The sequence below is a fragment of the Dendropsophus ebraccatus genome, chromosome 3, assembly GCF_027789765.1.
Source record: "Dendropsophus ebraccatus isolate aDenEbr1 chromosome 3, aDenEbr1.pat, whole genome shotgun sequence".
Taxonomy (NCBI): Eukaryota; Metazoa; Chordata; class Amphibia; order Anura; family Hylidae; genus Dendropsophus; species Dendropsophus ebraccatus.
In genome coordinates, this window is record NC_091456.1 from 196,111,137 (window position 1) to 196,136,204 (window position 25,068).

The following is a 25,068-nucleotide window of genomic DNA, read 5'->3' on the forward strand; positions in this document are numbered from 1 at the left end:
GGGCACAGAGTGATACAGATCCAGGAACGCAGGCCCCACCTAGTGATTAAAGCTAGCCATGGGATAGCACTTGCAGCAGAATTTTTGGCTTTAGTTACTCTTAAATAACTGCTGTCAGGAGGAAAAGAAGCCACCCACTGTGGATAGGGTTCAAGTTTTCCTTGGCTAACAGCAGCGTTACTAACTGGACATGGCTAGGATAAAAGACAATTGAGGAAAAGGAATAATCTCTGACATAAAGTCTCAATACGTGGGTTGTGGCCCCTAGGAGAGGCCCTGGAAGTTACTGCAGCAGAAACACACTTCACTAATCGGCGACTCTGACAACTCTCTGGAACTAATCTTCCCCAACTAGCAACACCGCACCATAAATTACTGTCAGGCTCTATCCAATTGGGCATGGCACCTAAGGATATACAAAACTCTAGGCTAGGGACAAATGTGAGGTACTCAGATCTGGGATTGGCAATAACGACCTACACATGCCATAAACAACAGTGGAACACCTGCTCCAGGGCACTGTGTGTGTGTGTGTGTGTGTGTGTGTGTATATATATATATATATATATATATATATATATATATATATATATGCAAACATAATATATTACTTTATATAGGATTATGCTCTATGTGAACATTTTGACATACAAATGGCTTCTCCCATGTGTGAGGTTTTTGATGTTTAATAAGATCTGCTTTCCGAGTAAAAACATTTTCCTTCATCTAAACATAAAAATGGCTTTTCCGCTGTGTGAGTCTTTTGATGTTTAACAAGATGCGATTTCTGAGTAAAACATTTCCCACATTCTGTACATGAAAATGGCTTTTCCGCTGTGTGAGTCTTTTGATGTTTAGTAAGATGTGATTTCTGAGTAAAACATTTCCCACATTCTGTACATGAAAATGGCCTTTCCCCTGTGTGTATTATCTGATGTTGAACAAGATTTGATTTCATACTAAAACATTTCCCACACTCTGAACACAGAAATGGCTTCTCTCCTGTGTGAGATCTTTGATGTTTAACAAGATTGGATTTCTTAGTAAAACTTCTTTCACATTCTTTACATGAAAATGGCTTCTCTCCTGAGTGTGTTCTTTGATGATTAACAAGATATGATTTATGAGTAAAAGATTTCTTACATTCTGAACATGAAAATGGCTTTTCTCCTGTGTGAGTTCTCTGATGTAGAGAAAGATTCAATTTCCGAGTAAAACATTTACTACATTCTTGGCATGAAAATGTATTTTCTGTAGGAATTCTCAGGTGCTTAGCAAGAACTGATTTCACAGGAAAACATTTTACAAAGTCTGAACTTGACTTCTGTCCAGTGAGAGTTCTTTCATGTTCAACAAGATATGTTTTCCAAGTAAGACCTTTCCCATATTCTGGACATGAAAATAACTTCTCACCCATGTGAATTTTTTTATGTTCACCCAGACTTGATTTCTGAGTAAAACATTTTCCGTCATCTGGACATAAAGTTGGTTTTTCCGCTATGTGAGTCTTTTGATGTTTAACAAGATGTGACTTCTGAGTAAAACATTTTCCACATTCTGTACATGAAAATGGCTTTTCCCCTGTGTGTATTATCTGATGTTGAACGAGATTTGATTTCATACTAAAACATTTCCCACACTCTGAACACAGAAATGGCTTCTCTCCTGTGTGAGTTCTTTGATGTTTAACAAGATTGGATTTCTTAGTAAAACTTCTTTCACATTCTGTACATGAAAATGGCTTCTCCCCTGTGTGAGTTCTTTGATGATCAACAAGATGTTTTTTCCAAGTAAAACCTTTTCCATATTGTGGACATAAAAATGACTTCTCACTATTTTTTTGCTTGGCAGTGTGCAGTGAATGAGGCAGGACTTGTATAACAGGATATGATGCCAGATGTTTGCTGTGAGGGGCTGGGGGTATATCTGGGGTAATAGAATGTTCCTCATATGTATCTTGTGTGATCTGACCATCTGCTGTAATATCTGGAGATATCTGATGTCCCTCTGATCTCCGGGGACACTCACCTGCCAAGAAGAATCAGATTTTGTTAATACTCTTAAAAATATGTCATATATTATAGTAAGTTTATTTTTGGTAAGATACTGAAGTTTAACACTATAAGTGAATAAGATATCATGGAACATTCCCACCTTCCTACCGCAGTGTCCCACTGTGTATATCTGCAGTACAGCACATCGGTTGTCGGACATTGCTTCCCTGCGATCTCAGGACTAAGATGATTTACTGTTTTATACCCTTATTGTAGGATGAGAGTAAGGAGCCCATACACCTGCATGTCACATATTCTAGAAGGTGGAAGACTGACAGGACACAGAGCTGATAATATTCCCCACAGAATAGTTACAGCCGGTGACTGAGGAGAATGTGTGACTGTTCTCTGCATTTACTGGTCACTACTCATCTGGGCGGTTACCTGTAGTGATGTCCTCCTTATACTGCTCATCACTGCTCACATCTGGCTCTTCTTTTTCTTGTCCCTTCATGTCTGTTGCATTAATATAATCCAGATATTTGCCCATAGGAATGTTCTCCTTATACTGCTCATCACTGCTCACATCTGTTTCTTCCTTTACTATTATGTCTATAACATTAATAGAGTTTAGATTCTTCCCTGTAGTGATGTCCTCCTTATACTGCTCATCACTGCCATCATCTGTCTCTGGAGCATTAATACTGTTCCCATCTTCCCCCTGATTTATAAAATGTGAGAGAAATATTGTAAAAGTCATCAGACAGGAGGAGAAGTCAGGTGGGATGTACAGATCATAGGGAACATCTCCATCTACCTGATCCTGATCCTGTGGGAGAAGAGGACGGGGACATCTCTCTGGTGCTGTTCTCTTACTGGATCTGACTGGAGGGAACACATACAGAGACTGAATTCATTCTTTCCATCCAGATAATACAGAGAGGAGGTGTGTATATAGTCCTGTCTATTACCTGCTGATGGGAGGGGCTGCTGATCCTCCAGCATCACATCCTTGTACTGATCCTTGTGTCCTTCTACATACTCCCACTCCTCCATGGAGAAATAGACCGCCACGTCCTGACACCTTATAGGAACCTGACACACACAATGATCACACAGTCATCCCCCCCACCCCTCCAGTGGTGTTACTGTATAATGTCCCAGCATTCCCAGCAGCCACAGTCTCACCTCTCCACTCAGCAGCTCCACCATCTTGTTGGTGACTTCTAGGATCTTCTCTTCCTCCATTTCCTCATGTATCAGGGGCCCCGGGATTGGGCTCAGGGTTCTTCCCCATCCTTCACACCCAGGGGCCCCACAGCGCCCACTAGAGGACTTCTTCACTACTGTGTAATCCTGTGTATGGAGAGACACATTACTATCACTCCATCCATTCCCAGAATCCCTCACCTCTCCAGTCCTATCCATCTGTTATTCCATAGATAAGAATGATGTCATGATGACATCACTCCCAGAATCCCTCACCTCTCCAGTCCTATCCATCTGTTATTCCATAGATAAGAATGAGGTCATGATGACATCACTCCCAGAATCCCTCACCTCCCCAGTCCTATCCATCTGTTATTCCATAGATAAGAATGATGTCATGATGACATCACTCCCAGAATCCCTCACCTCCCCAGTCCTATCCATCTGTTATTCCATAGATAAGAATGATGTCATGATGACATCACTCCCAGAATCCCTCACCTCTCCAGTCCTATCCATCTGTTATTCCATAGATAAGAATGATGTCATGATGACATCACTCCCAGAATCCCTCACCTCTCCAGTCCTATCCATCTGTTATTCCATAGATAAGAATGATGTCATGATGACATCACTCCCAGAATCCCTCACCTCCCCAGTCCTATCCATCTGTTATTCCATAGATAAGAATGATGTCATGATGACATCACTCCCAGAATCCCTCACCTCTCCAGTCCTATCCATCTGTTATTCCATAGATAAGAATGATGTCATGATGACATCACTCCCAGAATCCCTCACCTCTCCAGTCCTATCCATCTGTTATTCCATAGATAAGAATGATGTCATGATGACATCACTCCCAGAATCCCTCACCTCCCCAGTAAGCAGGAAGAGTATGTGTAGGGTGAGGGTTATTATCCTCTCGGCCATCTTGTCTCTGTCTCTCTCCATGGTTGATGGGTCGGTCAGGAAGGATAAAACATGATGCAACATTGTAGGACGCTGAACGGAAGGAATAAGAGACAATATAAAAATGCCACAAAATTCCATGTAAAAACAAAAACAATACAGAGTTACAGGAGATTATATGGAGAAACTAATCATATATCTCAGAGATTACATTATATCAGGGTCCTGAATATCTGAAAGCTGAATTTGTACTGACAGCACATTGTTTTTTCTTTGCCGCATATGCCGGTCAGGACGGACCCTTCTTGGCTGATCCCTACTACTCCCCACCCTGTACTCACCTGTATAATGTATACCGTACCAATCATGAGAACAAGGGGGAGGACCGCAGCCCCCTCCCCGCTGTGTGGCAGAAAAGAAGGTTCGGGCTACATAGACCATACCTCCCAACTGTCCCGGATTCCGCGGGACAGTCCCGTTTTCGGGGTGCTGTCCCGCGGTCCCGGCACGGCACCCAGTGTCCTGCATTATATGTGGCCCCACCAAAAAAAACAATAAACCAGTAACTCACCTGTCCTCCGGTCCCAGCAGCTCCTCTCCCGGCAGGCCGCGCACTCACGTCATCCTCCGGGGCGGGCAGCGGGGTATACAGACACTGACTGTGCCGGAAGTGACCTGCAGCCTCTGTCATGAATTACTTCCGGCACAGTCAGTGACTGTATACCCCGCTGCCCGCCCCGGAGGATGACGGGAATGCGTGCTCTGCCGGGAGAGGAGCTGCTGGGACCGGCGGACAGGTGAGTTACTGGTTTATTGTTTTTTTTGGTGGGGCCACACAAATGGGAGGATTGGCTACTATGTGGGCACTATATGGGGGGATTGGCTACTATGTAGGGCGCTATATGGGGGATTGGCTACTTTGTGGGGCACTATATGGGGGATTGGCTACTATGTGGGGCACTATATGGGGGATTGGCTACTTTGTGGGGCACTATATGGGGGATTGGCTACTATGTGGGGCATATATGGAGGGATTGGCTACTATGTGAGGCATATATGGAGGGATTGGCTACTATGTGGGGCATATATGGAGGGATTGGCTACTATGTAGGGGATTGGCTACTATGTGGGGGATTGGCTACTATGTGGGGCACTATATGGAGGGATTGGCTACTATGTGGGGCGCTATATGGGGGCATTGGATACTATGTGGGGCACTATATGGGGGCATTGGATACTATGTGGGGCACTATATGGGGGGATTGGCTACTATGTGGGGCACTATATGGAGAATGGCTACTATGTGGGACACTATATGGGGATTGGCTACTATGTGGGACACTATATGGGGATTGGCTACTATGTGGGGCGCTATATGGGGGCATTGGCTACTATGTGGGGCACTATATGGGGCATTGGCTACTATGTGGGGCACTATATGGGGGCATTGGCTACTATGTGGCGCACTATATGGGGGCATTGGCTACTATGTGGGGCACTATATGGAGGGATAGGCTACTATGTGGGGCACTATATGGGGATTGGCTACCAGGGCCGCCATCAGGAATTTCGGGGCCCCATACAACCAAAGTGTCTGGGCCCCCCACATTAATAAAAAAAAAATTGTGTGTTCGCCCCACGCCTTGCTGGGAGGTATAATTTGGTTCCGATCAATTCTAGAGAACTGGCTCATATTCCCCATTTTCCCCAGTGGCTTAAAATGTAACCTCTGTTATACAGTTATAATATTGTAGAAACTAAATGTGAACAAGGTGCAATTTAAATGTCACCATACAGACACTTACTTGTATAGCTGCCTCTTGTGCTCTGTATGCAGTGCATTATACTCACCCTTGCAACGTACAATATATAGCGTGTCTACAAGCCCAGCGGGCTCATTATGATGGAGACTAAAACTTATACAAGAGTGGGGTAGGGGTTCCCCTGTATTCAGAATGCTGTTGAGTACTAGGCAATGCCCCGTTTGGGGTTATTGAATTTCGAGGGGCTGGGGGGCTGTTTGATTTGTATATGTTCACCAATATCCCCCCCCCCCCCCCCCCCCCCGGTATGCTCACTAACATAGAATATGTTGATAAGGCTAATATAATGAGGCTGTTCCATGTTAGTGAGCATATACAAATCCCCCCCCCCCCCCAGGCAGACTAGTTTAGCTCACCCAAGCCAGTGATAGCGAATACATGGCGGTGAGAACGCTTTCTAGGAGATCCTGTTTGTGCAGCAGAGGTGTCTTTATCCTGCTCTGCATAGACCCTCGAAATTCAATAATCCCAGACGGGGCATTGCCGAGCACTCAACAGCATTCTGAATACAGGGGAACCCCTACCCCACTCTTGTATAAGTTGTAGTCTCCATCATAATGAGCCCCGCTGGGCTTGTAGACACGCTATAAATTGTACGTTGCAGGGGTGAATATAATGCACTGCATACAGAGCACAAGAGACAGCTATACAAGCAAGTGTCTATCTGAATTGCACCTTGTTCACATTTAGGTTCTACAATTTTATAACTGTATAACAGAGGTTACATTTTAAGCCACTGGGGAAAATGGGATATATGAGCCAGTTCTCTAGAATTGATCTCACACACAGACACCAGCACACATGTATACAGACACCAGCACACATGTATACACACATACAGACACCAGCACACATGTATACAGACACCAGCACACCAGGGCACAATAAAGTTTGAACTTCTGCAACCTGGAGAAATCACCTGATATCACCTGCAGTCCTATGTAACACCACATAACACAGTGGTATCTCTGAGTACAGATAATGTAGTAGATTTCACCTGCAGTCCTATGTAACAGCACAGATAACACAGTGATATCTCTGAGTATAGATCATGTAGTAAATGTCACCTGCAGTCCTATGTAACAGTACAGATAATGTAGTAGTCACCTGCAGTCCTATGTAACAGCACAGGTAACACAGTGATATCCCTCTGAGTACAGATAATGTAGATGTCACCTGCAGTCCTATGTAACAGCACAGATAACACAGTGATATCCCTCTGAGTACAGATAATGTAGTAGTCACCTGCAGTCCTATGTAACAGCACAGGTAACACAGTGATATCCCTCTGAGTACAGATAATGTAGATGTCACCTGCAGTCCTATGTAACAGCACAGATAACACAGTGATATCCCTCTGAGTACAGATAATGTAGTAGTCACCTGCAGTCCTATGTAATAGCACAGATAACACAGTGATATGTCTGAGTACAGATAATGTAGTAGCTGTCACCTGCAGTCCTATGTAACAGTACAGATAACACAGTGATATCTCTGAGTACAGATAATGTAGTAGTCACCTGCAGTCCCATGTAACACCACAGATAACACAGTGATATCTCTGAGTACAGATAATGTAGTAGCTGTCACCTGCAGTCCTATGTAACACCACAGATAACACAGTGATATCTCTGAGTACAGATAATGTAGTAGTCACCTGCAGTCCCATGTAACACCACAGATAACACAGTGATATCTCTGAGTACAGATAATGTAGTAGCTGTCACCTGCAGTCCTATGTAACACCACAGATAACACAGTGATATCTCTGAGTACAGATAATGTAGTAGCTGTCACCTCGGGGCGCCCCTACTAAATGATGTTCTACAAAATAAGAAAAGTGTCATACAGGGACTCACAGGTGACGTCTTCTTTGATCTGAGGCGTCACTTTCCCTTTTCCTCTCCATCCGGCCCAGACCTCCAGGATGATTCCTTCCAGATACGTTTCATCCCCTTAGAACCTGCGAGACAAACAATTTAGGCTCCGCACATTTCTAGCAACTTCCTTCCCTTTTTCCCTCCTGTAGGCTCCCAAAGTAACTGCGCTGTGTGGGGTGCCCCCTGTATGTAGGATCCCCTGCTGTGCCCCCTGTATGTAGGATTCCCTGCTGTGTCCCCTGTATGTAGGATCCCCTGCTGTGCCCCCTGTATGTAGGATCCCCTGCTGTGCCCCCTGTATGTAGGATCCCCTGCTGTGCCCCCTGTATGTAGGATCCCCTGCTGTGTCCCCTGTATGTAGGATTCCCTGCTTTGCCCCCTGTATGTAGGATCCCCTGCTGTGCCCCCTGTATGTAGGATTCCCTGCTGTGCCCCCTGTATGTAGGATTCCCTGCTGTGCCCCCATGAGCTAATAATGCCCCTAGAGGTACCCCCATGAGCTAATAATGCCCCCAGAGGTGCCCCCATGAACTAATAATGCCCCAGAGGTGCCCCCATATACTAATAATGCCCCCAGAGGTGCCCCCATATACTAATAATGCCCCCAGTGGTGCCCCCATACACTAATAATGCCCCCAGAGGTGCCCCCATGAGCTAATAATGCCCCCAGAGGTGCCCCCATATACTAATAATGCCCCCAGAGGTGCCCCCATATACTAATAATGCCCCCAGAGGTGCCCCCATGAGATAATAATGCCCCCAGAGGTGCCCCCATATACTAATAATGCCCCCAGAGGTGCCCCCATACACTAATAATGCCCCCAGAGGTGCCCCCATACACTAATAATGCCCCCAGAGATGCCCCCATACACTAATAATGCCCCCATATACTAATAATGCCCCCAGAGGTGCCCCTAAAAAAACAAACATCCTACTCACCTAATCCGCGTGGTGTGGCTGCAGGCAGCAGCTCTTCCTCCTCTTCGGGCTCCATCTTGCGAGCCGCAGGTACGGGACTTCCGGCAGGCGTGATGACGTCACATGATCACGCCTGCCGGAGAGGTCACGGCCCGGCCTCCCATAGGCTGCTGGTATGAAGTGCCGGCAGCCTATGGGAGAGAATACAGGAGGAGGACGCTGACAGGTCCTGCTCCTGTATTCTCATTGCTTTAATGTTCCGCCCGCTCACTGTGCGGGCGGAACATCAAAGCGATCAGTGCATCCCGAGAAGCTGCGCGGCCGCAGCTTCTCGGGATGCTCAAAAACAGGTGGCAAGGGGGGCCGTGCGGGCCCCCCTAGCGTAGCGGACGGCGGGCCCCCCCCCATGTCTCTTAGGGTCCGGGCCCCATACGGCAGTACTGGTTGTACTGCCCTATCGGCGGCCCTGTTGGCTACTATGTGGGGCACTATGTGGGGGATTGGCTACTATGTGGGGCACTATATGGGGGATTGGATACTATGTGGGGCACTATATGGGGATTGGATACTATGTGGGGCACTATATGGGGGGATTGGATACTATGTGGGGCACTATAATGGGGCATTTTTTGGGGGATTGGATACTGTATAGGGCACTATTCAGTCAGTAGCATGTGGTGATTGTAGGGGCATGGCTATGGAGGGTCGCTATGGGGGCGTGGCTATGGAGGGTCTCTATGGGGGCGTGGCTATGGAGGGTCACTATGGGGGCGTGGCTATGGAGGGTCGCTATGGGGGCGTGGCTATGGGGACCGCGGCGCACATGTCCCTCTTTGCAAAAGTTGGGAGGCATGACATAGACATCCATTAGAAGCCTGACTCATCATGTGACACAGAGACAGGAGAGGACCGCACTTAGTTCGTTCTCATGATCGGTCCAGGTCTGAGCACTAAGACCCCGACCAATGTAAAATTTTTTATGTTTCTATGACATGTTAAAAGTCAATAATCCCTGAAAATAAATCACATCCCACAATAATAGAGAGACATCAACTGAGAGATACAGAAAGCGGAAACTCCATATATATATATATATATATATATATATATGTATATATATATAGCCCGGCATACCATTATATATATATATATATATATATATATATATATATATATATATATACTGTACCTCCAGCTGCAGAGCTGTACAGGAGCCGTGTGCTTCCCCTGTGCTTCCAGGACCTGCCATGATGTCACAGTCATGTGATCAGTCACATGGAGGAGGAGTCACATGATCAGGGGCTGCTGCTCAGTGTATGCAGGACTCTACTGTGCTGGATGAGCTGAAGTGATGTGTGTGCAGCAGAGCTGTGTGTGTGTGATGTGTGTGGAGCAGAGCTGTGTATGTGTGTGTTATATATGCCTGCAGCAGAGCCCTGTGTGTAATGTACATGTAGCTGAGCTGTATATGTGTAATGTACATGTAGCTGAGCTGTATGTGTGTAATGTACATGTAGCTGAGCTGTATATGTGTAATGTACATGTAGCTGTGCTGTATGTGTGTAATGTACATGTAGCTGAGCTGTATGTGTGTAATGTACATGTAGCTGAGCTGTATATATGTGTAATGTACATGTAGCTGAGCTGTATATATGTGTAATGTACATGTAGCTGTGCTGTATGTGTGTAATGTACATGTAGCTGAGCTGTATGTGTGTAATGTACATGTAGCTGAGCTGTATATATGTGTAATGTACATGTAGCTGAGCTGTATATATGTGTAATGTACATGTAGCTGAGCTGTATGTGTGTAATGTACATGTAGCTGAGCTGTATATGTGTGTAATGTACATGTAGCTGAGCTGTATATGTGTAATGTACATGTAGCTGAGCTGTATATGTGTAATGTACATGTAGCTGAGCTGTATATGTGTGTAATGTACATGTAGCTGAGCTGTATGTGTGTAATGTACATGTAGCTGAGCTGTATGTGTACATAGTAGAGCTGTATGTGTGTAATGTACATGTAGCTGAGCTGTATGTGTGTAATGGTACAAGGAGCTGGGCTGAATGTTTACTATAGAGCTGTATATGTGTAATTTACATGCCGTAATAATAATAATAATAATAATAATAATAATAATGCTTTTATTTGTATAGCGCACACAGATTCTGCAGCACTTTACCTATCTGTATGTTTTTTGGGTGTGGGAGGAAACCGGAGTACCCGCAGGTGGGATGTTGCCCTTGGTGGGATTTGACCCCAGGGCTGCAAGGCTACAGTGCTAACCACAGAATGGAAATGATGGAATCCAGGGATTTGATCAAATCCCGGGAAATGACGCAATGACCACACCGTTCCATCATTTCCCTGAAGAAAGTCGGATTTGATCAAATCCCTGACCCCTTTCAGGTAAATGATGAAATAAATGAGTTGTAGGAGCATTGATTACCCTATTGGTCCAATCGTCTGTAGCGTTACTTGCCTCCGAAGGGTAAGCGGCTGGCAATGACAGTAAAGTATGTTGCGTTGTTTGCGGAACGGAATCTGCTGGAGCCCATTCGTGTGACGTTTGTAAAAAAAATCTGGCCCATGCGATATATATGTGGCAATACCGTATGACACGGGTTGAAAATTCAGTGCTATTTATGCCGAAACAGCAACAGGATCCTCCATTCCACGACTGGGTCCAAAGGGCGCAGGTACAGGTAAAAAAGAAAGGCAAAATAAAGTACTAAAAATGTATTAAAAAATGACACAACGTGTTTCAGGATTGCACCGATCCCTTTCTCAAGTGTCAAGTGCCTTTCTTTTTTACCTGGACCTGTGCCCATTGGACCCAGTTGTGGAGTGGAGGATTCTGTTGCTGTTACTTTCGCGTTGTGGTTGCCTGGGAGCGGCTGCGGTTCATATACCGGCTGAGGTCGAGTTTTGTGCCTTGTATTTGCACAACACCTTCAGGTGAGAATCTCCATTTTCTCTTTTTCCCGATGCCCTTCTGCCTGATTTCTACACTATGGAGCGCTGTTCATTTTTATATTATTTATACCGAAAGGCGGAGAGCGTTAAAGATGGAAGGAAAATGCTGCAAAATACCTGAAAAGATGAAAAATAAGGAAAGGAGTTTCTTTGAAGAAATTTAAAGACATGTGGGTGGATTCCACAGTTTTATTGAATGTACCTAAGGTTGATAGAGGCCCATTAGATGGAAATACCATTGTGGGGAGCGTATAAAATGGAAGTACCATTGTGGGGAGCCTATAAGATGTCAAAGAAAAAAATATATACTAAATCGGTACCTCGGTCGGAATTATAAAGATTGGCTACCTAGAAACCCTCTTAAAGCAGCTACTACAACATTTATTGAAACATTTCCCCAGACCGACCTAAGTCTGCCTGAGATTGCAGGAACATTTTCTTTATTTGGAGGTCAAAGATTTAAAGAAGTATCCTGGTGAACAGTCCAAAATGTAATGTAACACAGAAAAAAATGTGCCTGTAAAAAAAAAAAAAAGTAAGGTACTCTGCCACTCGAGATGCCGAGATGAAAATTTAAAAAAAAAATGAATGTGATAATTTATTTATCGCATTCAGTTAAAATATCAGCTTATCTACCTATTTCCTTTTTTTACCCCATAGCACCCCATGACGTACTTCGTAAGTCATGGCGACGCTAGGGGAGTTCAGAGAGAGGTCCCTCCGGGACCGCGCTGTGAGCGCCGGTGCTCCTGGCTGTTATCTGCAGTCGGGGAGCACCTCTATTAGCTGCCGCAGGTCCTGTCGCTGTGCTGGGTAATTAAGCATTTAACTGCAGCTGTCAAACCTGATAGCTGCATTTAAGTGCTCTGCTCCCAGTGTCCCTGGTGTCTAGTGGTCGTATCGTGAAGGCGGGGGGGGGGGGGAGAGATCCGTTCTTTTGGCCGGGCCCCAGCATCGCACTGACACTTATCCCGGCTCGGCAATACATTTTCAATACTCAGCCTGACACAGCATGGCAGTGAGAACACAGGGAACCATTAAAACACAGGTAGCATATGTTCCACCCAAAAACTTAGCCTGACACAGCATGGCGGTGAGGACACAGGGAACCATTAAAAGAGAGGTAGCATATGAACAACCTCAAAATTTAGCCTTACACAGCATAGCGGTGAGGACACAGGGAACCATTAAAAGTGAGGTATCAAGTGAGCCTCCCAAAAATTAGGCCTGACACAGCATGTCGGTGAGGACACAGAGTTCCATTAAAGCAGAGGTGGCATTTGAACCAACCCAAAATTTAGCCTGACAGCATGCCGGTGAGAACACTCGGAACCATTCAAACACCAGAAGCATATGGACCACCCAAAAACAGCCTGACACCACAGACCCAGACCAAGATGGACAATACAATCATCCAATAAAAATATGGCATTATGGCTAGATTTAGCCTCACACCCTTATGCAGTTGTGTGTGACAGGCATATCTTTGGAGGTAGGGACAAAGAATAACAATACAGTCTTCTTAACCCTTTCTGGACCGGGCTAATTTTCATTTTTGCGTTTTTGTTTTTTCCTCCTTGTGCTTAAAAGGCCATAGCAGTTGCATTTTACACCTACAGACCCACATGAGCCCTAATTTTTTGCGTCACTAATTGTACTTTGCAATGACAGGCTGAATTTTTGCATAAAATATGCTGCAAAACTAGAAAAAAATTATATGCGAGGTGAAGTTGGAAAAAAACACCGCACTTTTTGTTTGGGGGGGGGATTCATTTTTACGCAATGTGTCCTATGGAAAAACTGACATGTTATGTATGTTCCTCAAGTTGGTACGATTAAAACGATATGTAACATGTATAACTTTTCTTTTATCTGATGGCCTGTAAAAAATTCAAACCATTGTTAACAAATATATGTTCCTTAAAATTGCTCCATTCCGAGGCTTATAGCACTTTTATCCTTTGGTCTATGGGGCCATGTGAGGTGTCATTTTTTGTGCCATGATCTGTTCTTTCTATCAATACCTTGCGCATATGCGACTTTTTGATCGCTTTTTATTACAATTTTTCTGGATTTGATGCGACCAAAAATGCGCAATTTTGCAGCTTGGGATGCGAGATCAGGAATGTGATAAATTAATAGTTCAGGCGATTACGCACGCGGCGATACCAAACATGTTTGTTTATTTATTTATTTTTATTTATAACAAGGGAAAAGGGGGGTGATTCTGACTTTTATTAGGGGAGGGGGCTTTTTATTAATAATAACACTTTTTTTTTTTTCATACATATACTAGAAGCCCCCCTGGGGGACTTCTAGTATATGCACACTGAGCTCTCATAGAGATCTACGCTGTATAGGATATATACAGGGGCTGGCTGGCAAATTTTAGCCCGGGGGGCAAGCACACAGCACTGGCCCATAAGTAGCAGGCTGGCGGCCCATCCTTTAAGGACCACTCTGGCCCTTACCTTTAACATCTTCGTCATTTGTGACCAAATATCCTACTGTGCCCTGTGAAGGGATCAGAAGTCACTTTTCTGTATAAGTCTATGGGGCGCTTCAGCGATGACAAGGAACGTACTCATAGACAGATGATAGGAATGCTGGGTGACCTCTATCATACTGAGTATAAGATGCTGGAAAGGTGGGTGATCTCCATCATACTGAGTATAAGATGCTGGGAAAGCTGGGTGACCTCCATCATACTGAGTATAAGATGCTGGCAAAGCTGGGTGACCTCCATCATACTGAGTATAAGATGCTGGGAAAGCTGGGTGACCTCCATCATACTGAGTATAAGATGGTGGGAAAGCTGGGTGACCTCCATCCTACTGACTATAAGATTCTGGGAAAGCTGGGTGACCTCCATCATACTGAGTATAAGATGCTGGAAAGCTGGGTGACCTCCCTCATACTGAGTATAAGATGCTGTGAAAGCTGGATGACCTCCATATACTGAGTATAGGATGGTGAGAAAGCTGGGTGACCTCCATTATACTGAGTATAAGGTGCTGGGAAAGCTGGGTGACCTCCTTCATACTGAGTATAAGATGCTGGGAAAGCTGGGTGACCTCCATCCTACTGAGTATAAGATGGTGGAAAGCTGGGTGACCTCCATCATACTGAGTATAATATGCTGGAAAGCTGGGTGACCTCTATCATACTGAGTATAAGATGGTGGAAAGCTGGGTGACCACATCATACTGAGTATAAGATGGTGGAAAGCTGGGTGACCTCCATCCTACTGACTATAAGATTCTGGGAAAGCTGGGTGACCTCCATCATACTGAGTATAAGATGCTGGAAAGCTGGGTGACCTCCCTCATACTGAGTATAAGATGCTGTGAAAGCTGGATGACCTCCATATACTGAGTATAGGATGGTGAGAAAGCTGGGTGACCTCCATCATACTGAGTATAAGATGGTGGGAAAGCTGGGTGACCTCCATCATACTGAGTATAAGATGGTAGGAAAGCTGGGTGACCGCCATTATACTGAGTATAAGATGGTGGGAAAGCTGGGTGACCGCCATTATACTGAGTATAAGATGGTGGGAAAGCTGGGTGACCTCCATCATACTGAGTATAAGATGGTGGAAAAGCTGAGTGACCTCTTTTACAATAGTTTATATCACTGCTGTGGTCCTGTGGGTATAGGCATTCCTCTTTTTAGAACACCCCCCCTCGTGTGTGCACCCCCCATTAGTAAAAATAATAATAAAACAACAAACACACATACTTATATGTATCCACTATGTACTCCTGTATATGTCTCCTCCTGTATATATGTCCCCTCTATGTACTGCTGTGTATGTCTACTCCTGTATATATGTATCCTCTATGTACTGCCGTGTTTGTCTATTTCTGTATATATGTATCCTCTATGTACTGCTGTGTATGTCTCCTCCTGTATATATGTATTCTCTATGTACTTCTGTGTATGTCTCCTCCTGTATATATGTATCCTCTATGTACTGCTGTGTAGGTCTCCTCGTGTGTGTGTGTGTGTGTGTATATATATATATATATATATATATATATATATATATATATATATATATATTCACGAGGAAATATGCAATGCAGGAAAATTTGGATCAGTGTAACTATATATATCATGCTGTGTAGGAGTAGACCTACACAGCAGTACATAGAGGATACATATATACAGCAGTACATAGGGGATACATATATACAGGAGGAGACATAAACAGCAGCACATAGAGGATACATATATACAGCAGTACATAGAGGATACATATATACAGCAGTACATAGAGGATACATATATACAGGAGGAGACATACACAGCAGTACATAGAGGATACATATATACAGGAGTAGACATACACGGCAGTAAATAGAGGATACATATGTACAGGAGTAGACATACACAGCAGTACATAGAGGGGACATATATACAGGAGGAGACATATACAGGAGTAGATGCATATATACAGGAGTACATAGAGGAGACATATATACAGCAGTACATAGAGGATGCATATATACAGGAGTACATAGAGGCTATATATATATATATATATATATATATATATATATATGATGTATCCTCTATTTACACCTGTATATATGTATCAGCTATATACTTTTGTATATATATATCTTCTCTATGTACTCCTGTATATATGCATACCTCCCAACTTTTGCTGGGAGGAAAAAGGGACATCAGATGAGAGTAGGTCACTTTCCTTTTATTTTCTTCTCCATCTGGCCCGAACATTATGTATGAAGACTTCTCCTGGCAATGCTTCTCTCCACAGAATCTGACAGACACATATTTTAGTAGTACAGATGAGGGGGATTAGTAGTACAGGCACAGATGTGGGCTGTAGTAGTACAGGTAAAGATGAGGGGTGTAGTAGTAATACAGGTATAGCTGAGGGGTCACTGGGGCAGACTGGGGGAAACGGGCAGCTGGGGTGACTGGGAGAGCTGGGGGTGTATGGGGCAAACTGGGGTTGACTGAAGGGGGACTGGGACAGTTGGAGTTGACTGAAGGGGGAGGGGAAATGGGGAAGACTGAGGGGGACTGGGGTAGACTGGGGGTGACTGAGAGACTGGGGATGACGGAGGGGAAATGGGGAAGACTGGGGGTGACTGAGAGGAACTGGGGCAGACTGGGGGTGACTGAGGGGGACTGGGGTAGACTGGGTGTGACTGAGGGGCACTGAGGCAGACTGGGGGTGACTCTAGGGGGACTGGGGCAGCTGGGGGTGATTGGGGCAGGAGTTCACACAGCCCTCCTCCTCTTCCTCTCACCCTGGCACACAAGTTCCCCTAATTTGATTACTCACCCAGCCCTAACTCCTCTGTATGTCTCCTCTTGTATATATGTCTCCTCTATGTACCCCTGTATATATGTCTCCTCTATGTACCCCTGTATATATGTATCCTCTATATACTCCTCTGTATGTCTCCTCCTGTATATATGTGTCCTTTATATACTTCTCTGTATGTCTCCTCCTGTATATATGTATCCTCTATGTACCCCTGTATATATGTATCCTCCTGTATATATGTATCCTCAATGTACCCCTGTATATATGTATCCTCCTGTATATACTTCTCTGTATGTCTCCTCCTGTATATATGTATCCTCAATGTACCCCTGTATATATGTATCCTCCTGTATATATGTGTCCTTTATATACTTCTCTGTATGTCTCCTCCTGTATATATGTATCCTCTATGTACCCCTGTATATATGTATCCTCCTGTATATATGTATCCTTTATATACTCCTCTGTATGTCTCCTCCTGTATATATGTATCCTCTATATACTCCTCTGTATGTCTCCTCCTGTATATATGTATCCTCCTGTGTAGGTCTCCTGTATATATGTATCCTCCTGTGTAGGTCTCCTGTATATATGTATCCCATATGTCAGGGATGGGGAACCTTGGCTCTTCAGCTGTTGCAAAACTACAACTCCCATCATGCATGGACAGCATATGGCTGCCCAGGTATGATGGGAGTAGTAGTTTTGCAACAGCTGGAGGGCCTTGGTTCCCTACCCCTGCCCTATGGCCTGCTGTGTAGATGTCCTGCTGTGTAGGTACCTGGCTTCCTGCAGACACCATCTTCTCGGTCTTCAGGCTCTTCTAGCCCAGTTGCAGGAGAACCAGCTGGGAGGAGAGAGCGACCTCTGGTGGCCGGAGGAAGATACTGCGTACAGCAGTTTGCTTTTCACCATAAGCCTCATAGGCTTAGTTAAAAGCATAGTGGTCATACAGGGGGCACGGCTTACCGGCATGGGGGCGGGGCTTTAGGGGCCGCTTCCAGCACAGACCGGATCCACAGCACAGCCACAGGTAAATATGACTGAAGAGGGCCGGGGCTGTAATCAGGGGAGGCAATGAGGACTCCAACCAGCTGTCAGCAGCCATGCGGCCCTGACAACTGGGGGAAGACCGGCCCGGGGGGCATATGCCCCCCTTTCCCCTGGCCCAGCCCGCCCCTGGATATATAACATACATCGATGAGATCAGTGTTCTATTGCTTTTGGCTGCTGCAGCCAAAAGCAATAGAATGCCGAGCCGGGATCAGCGCCATTACGGTGCAGACCTCGTCTGGCATCAGACACGGAGAACGCTACTCCGTGGCAACGTCACGGGGGGGGGGGGGGGGGGCGATCTCCCCACTAGACCACCAGGGAACAGCTGCAGTAAGTCTTCAGATGCAGCCATGGCCCCTGGCTACATGCGGCACCCGGGACCGCGGTGGTTCGGAGGGGGGTCACTTTCAATCCTTTAAAGAGTCTCTAAGAGAGGGCAAGTGCGGTAGCCTGTCTATTAATCCTGCCTTCAAAAAGGCTACAACATCCAAGGAAGGTAGACGGTACTGGTGTAAGGCCTGGTCAATCTTCCCTTCAAAAAGGCTACAACATCCAAGAAAGGTATAAGGTACTGTTGAAAGGCCTGGTCAATCTTGCCTTAAAAAAAGCTACAACAACATCCAAGGAAGGATAGAAGCTACTGGTGAAAGGCCTGGTCAATCCTGCCTTCAAAACAGCATAAACTGTCAAGGAAGGTAGAAGGTACGGTTGAAAGGCCTGGTCAATCCTGCCTTCAAAAAGGCTACAACAACATCCGAGGAAGGATAGAAGCTACTGGTGAAAGGCCTGGTCAATCCTGCCTTCAAAACAGCTAAAACATCAAAGGAAGGTAGAAGGTGCTGTTCAGCAGTTTGAGCACCTGTTGGCGCTTACCCACGGCAGTGCTGCTGCGCCTAAAACTAAAATAGCTGGATTATGTCTAGATTTAGCCTTACACCCTTATGCAGTTGTGAGTAAGAGGCATATTTTTGGAGGTAGGGACGAAGATTAACAATACAGTCTTCTTAAGAGGCCCTGGAATTTTATTTAAAAGATTTGGTCAATCCTGCCTTCAAAACTACTATAACATCTAAAAAAGGTAGAAGGTGGAGGACACCAGTAAGATGACATCCACAGATAATATGGTTTGAAATGGACAAGGATGCTAAATTAAATTTGACTTTGAATTTGACTGTAGCAGTTAGGGTAACATTCCCTGCATCATGTGACTCCCCCCTTCTCCCCCCACCGCTGTTTCGACTTTGAATATGACTAACAACATAGGAAGGGTTGAAATCAGCTCACCTTGTTATTGTCTTGAATCTCAGTGCATTGGGGAGGGTGCACAGTTCCTGCAGTAGCTAACCGCCCGTGGACACAATAGACTGCAAAAGGTGTGGTTCCGGCACACTGTAGCAGTTGGGGTAACATGCCCTGCATAATGTGACTCCCCACTTCTCCCCCCACCGTTTCGACTTTGAATTTGACTGTAGCAGTTGGGGTAACATTCCCTGTATCATGTGACTCCCCACTTTTCCCCCACCGCTGTTTCGACTTTGAATTTGACTGTAGCAGTTGGGGTAACATTCCCTGCATCATGTGACTCACCACTTTTCCCCCAACCTCTGTTTTGAGTTTGAATTTGACTGTAGCAGTTGGGCTAACTTTACCTGGTTGACATGCGGAAATGCGCACAGATGCGGTGCACCTTGGTGAGCAAGTCAGCCAAATTGAGGTAGGTTTTAAGGAACCGCACCAACACTAGGTTGAAGACGTGGGCCAGGCATGGTACATGTGTGAGGCTGCCGAGTTGCAGAGCCTCCACCAGGTTCCACCCGTTGTCACACACAACTAAGCTCACTGGTAATTACACAGGGTAATAAAATACAGTCTTCTTAAGAGGCCCCGGATTTTATTAAAAAGACCTGGTCATGGTCAATCCTGCCTTCAAATCCTGGCTACAACATCCAAGGAAGGTAGAAGGTACTGGTGAAAGGATGGCAGAGGACACACGTAACATGGCATGGTACATGTGTGAGGCTGCCGAGTTGCAGAGCCGCCACCAAGGTTCCACCTGTTGTCACACCCAACCAAGCTCACTGCTAATTACACAGGGTAATTAGCAGTGAGCTTGGATATGGCTGCAATAAGAAATAAAGAAATAATAAAATTAATAAATAAAAGGAGTGCAGGTCTTTGAATCACGCCCCTCTGGGCGTGATTACAGCGCTCAAAACCGCCCAGGACCCTGCCTAGCTACGCCCAGGACCCAGTAGTTCAGCCCACTGTGACTACTTAGAGCTAATTACCATACAGCGCAGGACTTCGGAAAAGTATGATTATGGTGTAATCAAGGAGGGCACAGAGAGGGTACAGGGGGATGTTTGGGAAGCGTGCTGAGTGATGTACCAGCACGTTTCCTTATCATTAGGGGCATATTCGGCGTGATTGGTTCCCTTTAATGATGTCATCAGTGACCCCTCCGACCACTGACATCACACCAATCAGTGAGCACTCAGTGACCGTTTTTTCTGTTTTTATTACATAACCCCACATGTTCCAACTTCAGGCACAGCAGAGGTGACTGTGTCTCCCTTAATCCCCCCAGATGTAGTAGAGCTGAATGTGTCACATCGTAAAAAAAAAAAGGTTCTGTGACACACCAGGCGGGGTTGTGGTTGGGCCATGCCTTGCCGGAGGCCGATCACGGACCGGATCATATGAATACATGCATAAGATTTAATGTCCCCTGAAATCATCTTTGATCGCAGATCCGTGATAATTATATTAGAAAGTTATATATCTTGGGGTGATTTACATACAAATTTCTTGTACTGGAGTTCCCCTTTATTAATAAATGTTTATTAACAATAAATCTCCAATGCACATGGTTAATACATAGGCGCCTTATACAAGGTTTTTATATATATTCGTGGTTCATTGCAAACATTTATTGGTCTGTAATTGTTTCTCTTCTTTATGTGAACTTTTAGATGTTTAGTTAGGTTTGTTTTAGAAGCAAAATATCTCCCACATTCTGGACATAAAAATGGCTTCTCCCCTGTGTGAGTTCTTCGATGTTCAACAAGATGTGACCTTTGAGCAAAACATTTCTCGCATTCTGAACATAAAAATGGCTTCTCGCCTGTGTGAGTTCTTTGATGGATAACTAAATAACATTTCTGTTTAAAACATTTACCACATTCTAGACATGAAAATGGCCTCTCTCCTGTGTGAGTTTTTTGATGTTCAACAAGATGTGTTTTCTGAGTAAAACATTTCCCACATTCTGAACATGAAAATGGCTTTTCCCCTGTATGAGTTTTTTGGTGGATAACTAAATGTGATTTCTGGACAAAACATTTCCCACATTCCGAACATGAAAATGGCTTCTCGTAACTCTGATTAACAGACTGACGTAAATCAGAATATAGGACTGGTATAGAAGGAACAGATGAGAGATCTGTGCTGTGAGGGGCTGGGGGTATATCTGGGGTAATAGAATGTTCTTCATATGTATCTTCTGTGATCTGACCATCTTCTGTAACATCTGGAGATATGTGATGTTCCTCTGATCTCCAGGTACAGTCATCTGACAGGAATAAAGCAGTGTTTGTTATTAATAATAACCGTATAAAGGTGTCGTATATTATAGCTAGTCTTCTTTGTGTAAGATCCTGAAGTGAATAAGATGATATGGAACATTCCCACCTTCCTACCTCAGTGTCCCACTGTGTATATCTACAGTACAGCATATCGGTTGTCGGACATTGCTTCCCTGTGATCTCAGGACTAAAATGCTTTACTGTTTTATACCCTTATTGTAGGATGAGAGTAAGGAGCCCATACACCTGCATGTCACATATTCTAGAAGGTGGAAGACTGACAGGACACAGAGCTGATAATATTCCACACAGAATAGTTACAGCCGGTGACTGAGGAGAATGTGTGAGTGTTCTCTGCATTTACTGGTCACTACTCACCTGGGCGGTTACCTGTAGTGATGTCCTCCTTATACTGCTCATCACTGCTCACATCTGTCTCTTCTTTTACTATTACATTTATGGCATTTAAATCGTTGAGATTATCATGCCAAGTAATAAGCTATAAAAGTCACAGAAAAGATAATAAATAAGTATAAGGATAAAAAATAAGATGACAGGAGGAGTTATCAGAGCTCCATATAACTCATATAGTCACTACTATAGTGAATAGGTTGTTGTGTGGCTGCAGATTGGTCACAGTCTGTATAATCCAGTATTGGTGGCTGAGAGACATTTCTATCCTGTATCACATTGCTCTATATCTCTGCAGGCACTGGAGGAAATAGATGTGCAAAGGTTCATATTCGATGTGCCTGCCTGGGAGGACTTACACAGAGCTACAGGACCCTGTCCGTGAGGTGGGAAGAAACAACCCTGCCTGCACAGGATTACATAGGGAGAGGACCTACATAGCAACAGAGGACCCTGCCCATGAGACCTTACATAGGGAGAGGACCCTGCCTGCGAGGGCTTACATAGAGAGAGGACCCTGCCTACGAGGACCTACATAGCGACAGAGGACCCTGCCCGCGAGAGCTTACATAGGGAGAGAGGACTCTGCCCGTGAGGGATTACATAGGGAGAGAGGACCCTGCCCGCGAGGGATTACATAGGGAGAGAGGACCCTGCTTGTGAGGTAAAAGTCTTGATGGTGGGTGAGAGCAAGATGTATCTGGGTAGTGAGTTCAGTATCCTCAGATTAACCCTACAAAGCGGTAGAGATGGGAATAGAGATGAGAAAATCGCTCATCTAAACTAAGCGAAGCACTTCATTTGATCAGCATTCCGCTCATAAAGTCGGCTGCCTGTCAGTGCTGCTCCGCTCCACCCCGGGTATCACGGAAAAGCTGGATCCAATCCTGAGAAACTGGGAGAAGTTTCTCAGTATTGGATTCAGCTTTATTCGCCATCTCCACCTTCTTCATTCCACAAGTATCATCATATAAAAGTGTGGGATAAATCGAGACTGAGAGCAAGAGCCGCACATCTACACATCATAGGGAACATCTCCATCTACCTGATCCTGATCCTGTGGGAGAAGAGGACGGGGACATCTCTCTGGTGCTGTTCTCTTACTGGATCTGACTGGAGGGAACACATACAGAGACTGAATTCATTCTTTCCATCCAGATAATACAGAGAGGAGGTGTGTATATAGTCCTGTCTATTACCTGCTGATGGGAGGGGCTGCTGATCCTCCAGCATCACATCCTTGTACTGATCCTTGTGTCCTTCTACATACTCCCACTCCTCCATGGAGAAATAGACCGCCACGTCCTGACACCTTATAGGAACCTGACACACAATGGTCACACAGTCATCCCCCCCACCCCTCCAGTGGTGTTACTGTATAATGTCCCAGCATTCCCAGCAGCCACAGTCTCACCTCTCCACTCAGCAGCTCCACCATCTTGTTGGTGACTTCTAGGATCTTCTCTTCGTAGTGAGGTGGAGACCCCGGGATTGGGCTCAGGGTTCTTCCCCATCCTTCACACACAGGGGCCCCACAGCGCCCACTAGAGGACTTCTTCACTACTGTGTAATCCTGTGTATGGAGAGACACATTACTATCACTCCATCCATTCCCAGAATCCCTCACCTCTCCAGTCCTATCCATCTGTTATTCCATAGATAAGAATGATGTCATGATGACATCACTCCCAGAATCCCTCACCTCTCCAGTCCTATCCATCTGTTATTCCATAGATAAGAATGATGTCATGATGACATCACTCCCAGAATCCCTCACCTCTCCAGTCCTATCCATCTGTTATTCCATAGATAAGAATGATGTCATGATGACATCACTCCCAGAATCCCTCACCTCTCCAGTCCTATCCATCTGTTATTCCATAGATAAGAATGATGTCATGATGACATCACTCCCAGAATCCCTCACCTCTCCAGTCCTATCCATCTGTTATTCCATAGATAAGAATGATGTCATGATGACATCACTCCCAGAATCCCTCACCTCCCCAGTCCTATCCTTCTGTTATTCCATAGATAATGATGTCATGATGACATCACTCCCAGAATCCCTCACCTCTCCAGTCCTATCCATCTGTTATTCCATAGATAAGAATGATGTCATGATGACATCACTCCCAGAATCCCTCACCTCTCCAGTAAGCAGGAAGAGTATCTCTAGGGTGAGTGATATTATAGTCTCCACCATCGTGTTTCTGTCTCGCTCCATCCTGGTCAGTCAGGATATTATTTTTCTATATCAGCAGAGAATCCTGTGTGTAAAAACCTAATTGGAAAGAAGATGAGATAATACAATAAGTGCAGACAGTGAAGGACAATATGTGAGTAGATAATAACCTGGTGCTGGATTATTGTGGTGCAGTAACCCGGCTCCACCACTTTTATCTGCTCTATGTGTAGGTGCCGGAGCCACATCCCTGCCGATCAGATGCTGATGACTGATCCTGTGTATACGCCATCATCGTTATACTGTAAGATCAGTCAGTGATTGGTTGAGCCGGCTGTCACTGCCGAGATGATTCAGTCTTGGAAGTAGCATCTGGAGCGTTGAGGGGGAGACCCGAAGACCCCGCAGGAGAACCCCGGGGGGCGTTGTGAGGCGAGAACAAGATGTTTCTTGTTTTCTATGTAAGAGCAGCGTTATATAAGAGATAATGGGCAGCGTATGGTCACCCTCATAGAGACATATCAGTGTGAGTGGTCAGGAGATGAGTCGGGAGAAGCGCGGGCTTTGTGTCACATGACCAGGATGGGCACATAATGTAAGTCTATGGGGCCGCTTCACTCACAGACACAGAGCAGGGAGAGGAGCGCGGCCGCACACTTCTCTCTCCTTCTCCCCTCAGGAGCGGCCGTCAGTAATCTCATCCCCAGGTCCTTATACATAGATCTGCCCCAGGAATCCAGACAGAGCCGCAGATATAGCAAACTGTCTCCCATAGCAACCAATCACTGCGCAGCTTTCTGATCTGAAGCAA

General features: G+C 45.1%; 1 protein-coding gene across 1 annotated transcript; it reads right to left on the reverse strand.

Moving 5' to 3' along the window:
* Window positions 1-658: 658 nt before the first annotated feature.
* LOC138786662 (zinc finger protein 84-like) lies at window positions 659-24,887 on the reverse strand. The gene is made up of 13 exons (XM_069963639.1): window positions 24,428-24,887; window positions 24,222-24,356; window positions 23,487-23,645; window positions 23,118-23,395; window positions 22,941-23,016; window positions 22,040-22,160; window positions 20,955-21,648; window positions 18,675-18,819; window positions 3,183-3,413; window positions 2,966-3,089; window positions 2,812-2,879; window positions 2,439-2,715; window positions 659-2,028 (listed from the first exon to the last, which is right to left on the reverse strand). The coding sequence occupies exons 2-13, from the start codon at window positions 24,297-24,299 to the stop codon at window positions 686-688; spliced, it is 3,594 nt and encodes a 1,197-aa protein (XP_069819740.1). The 5' UTR covers window positions 24,300-24,356; window positions 24,428-24,887; the 3' UTR covers window positions 659-685.
* Window positions 24,888-25,068: the final 181 nt, after the last annotated feature.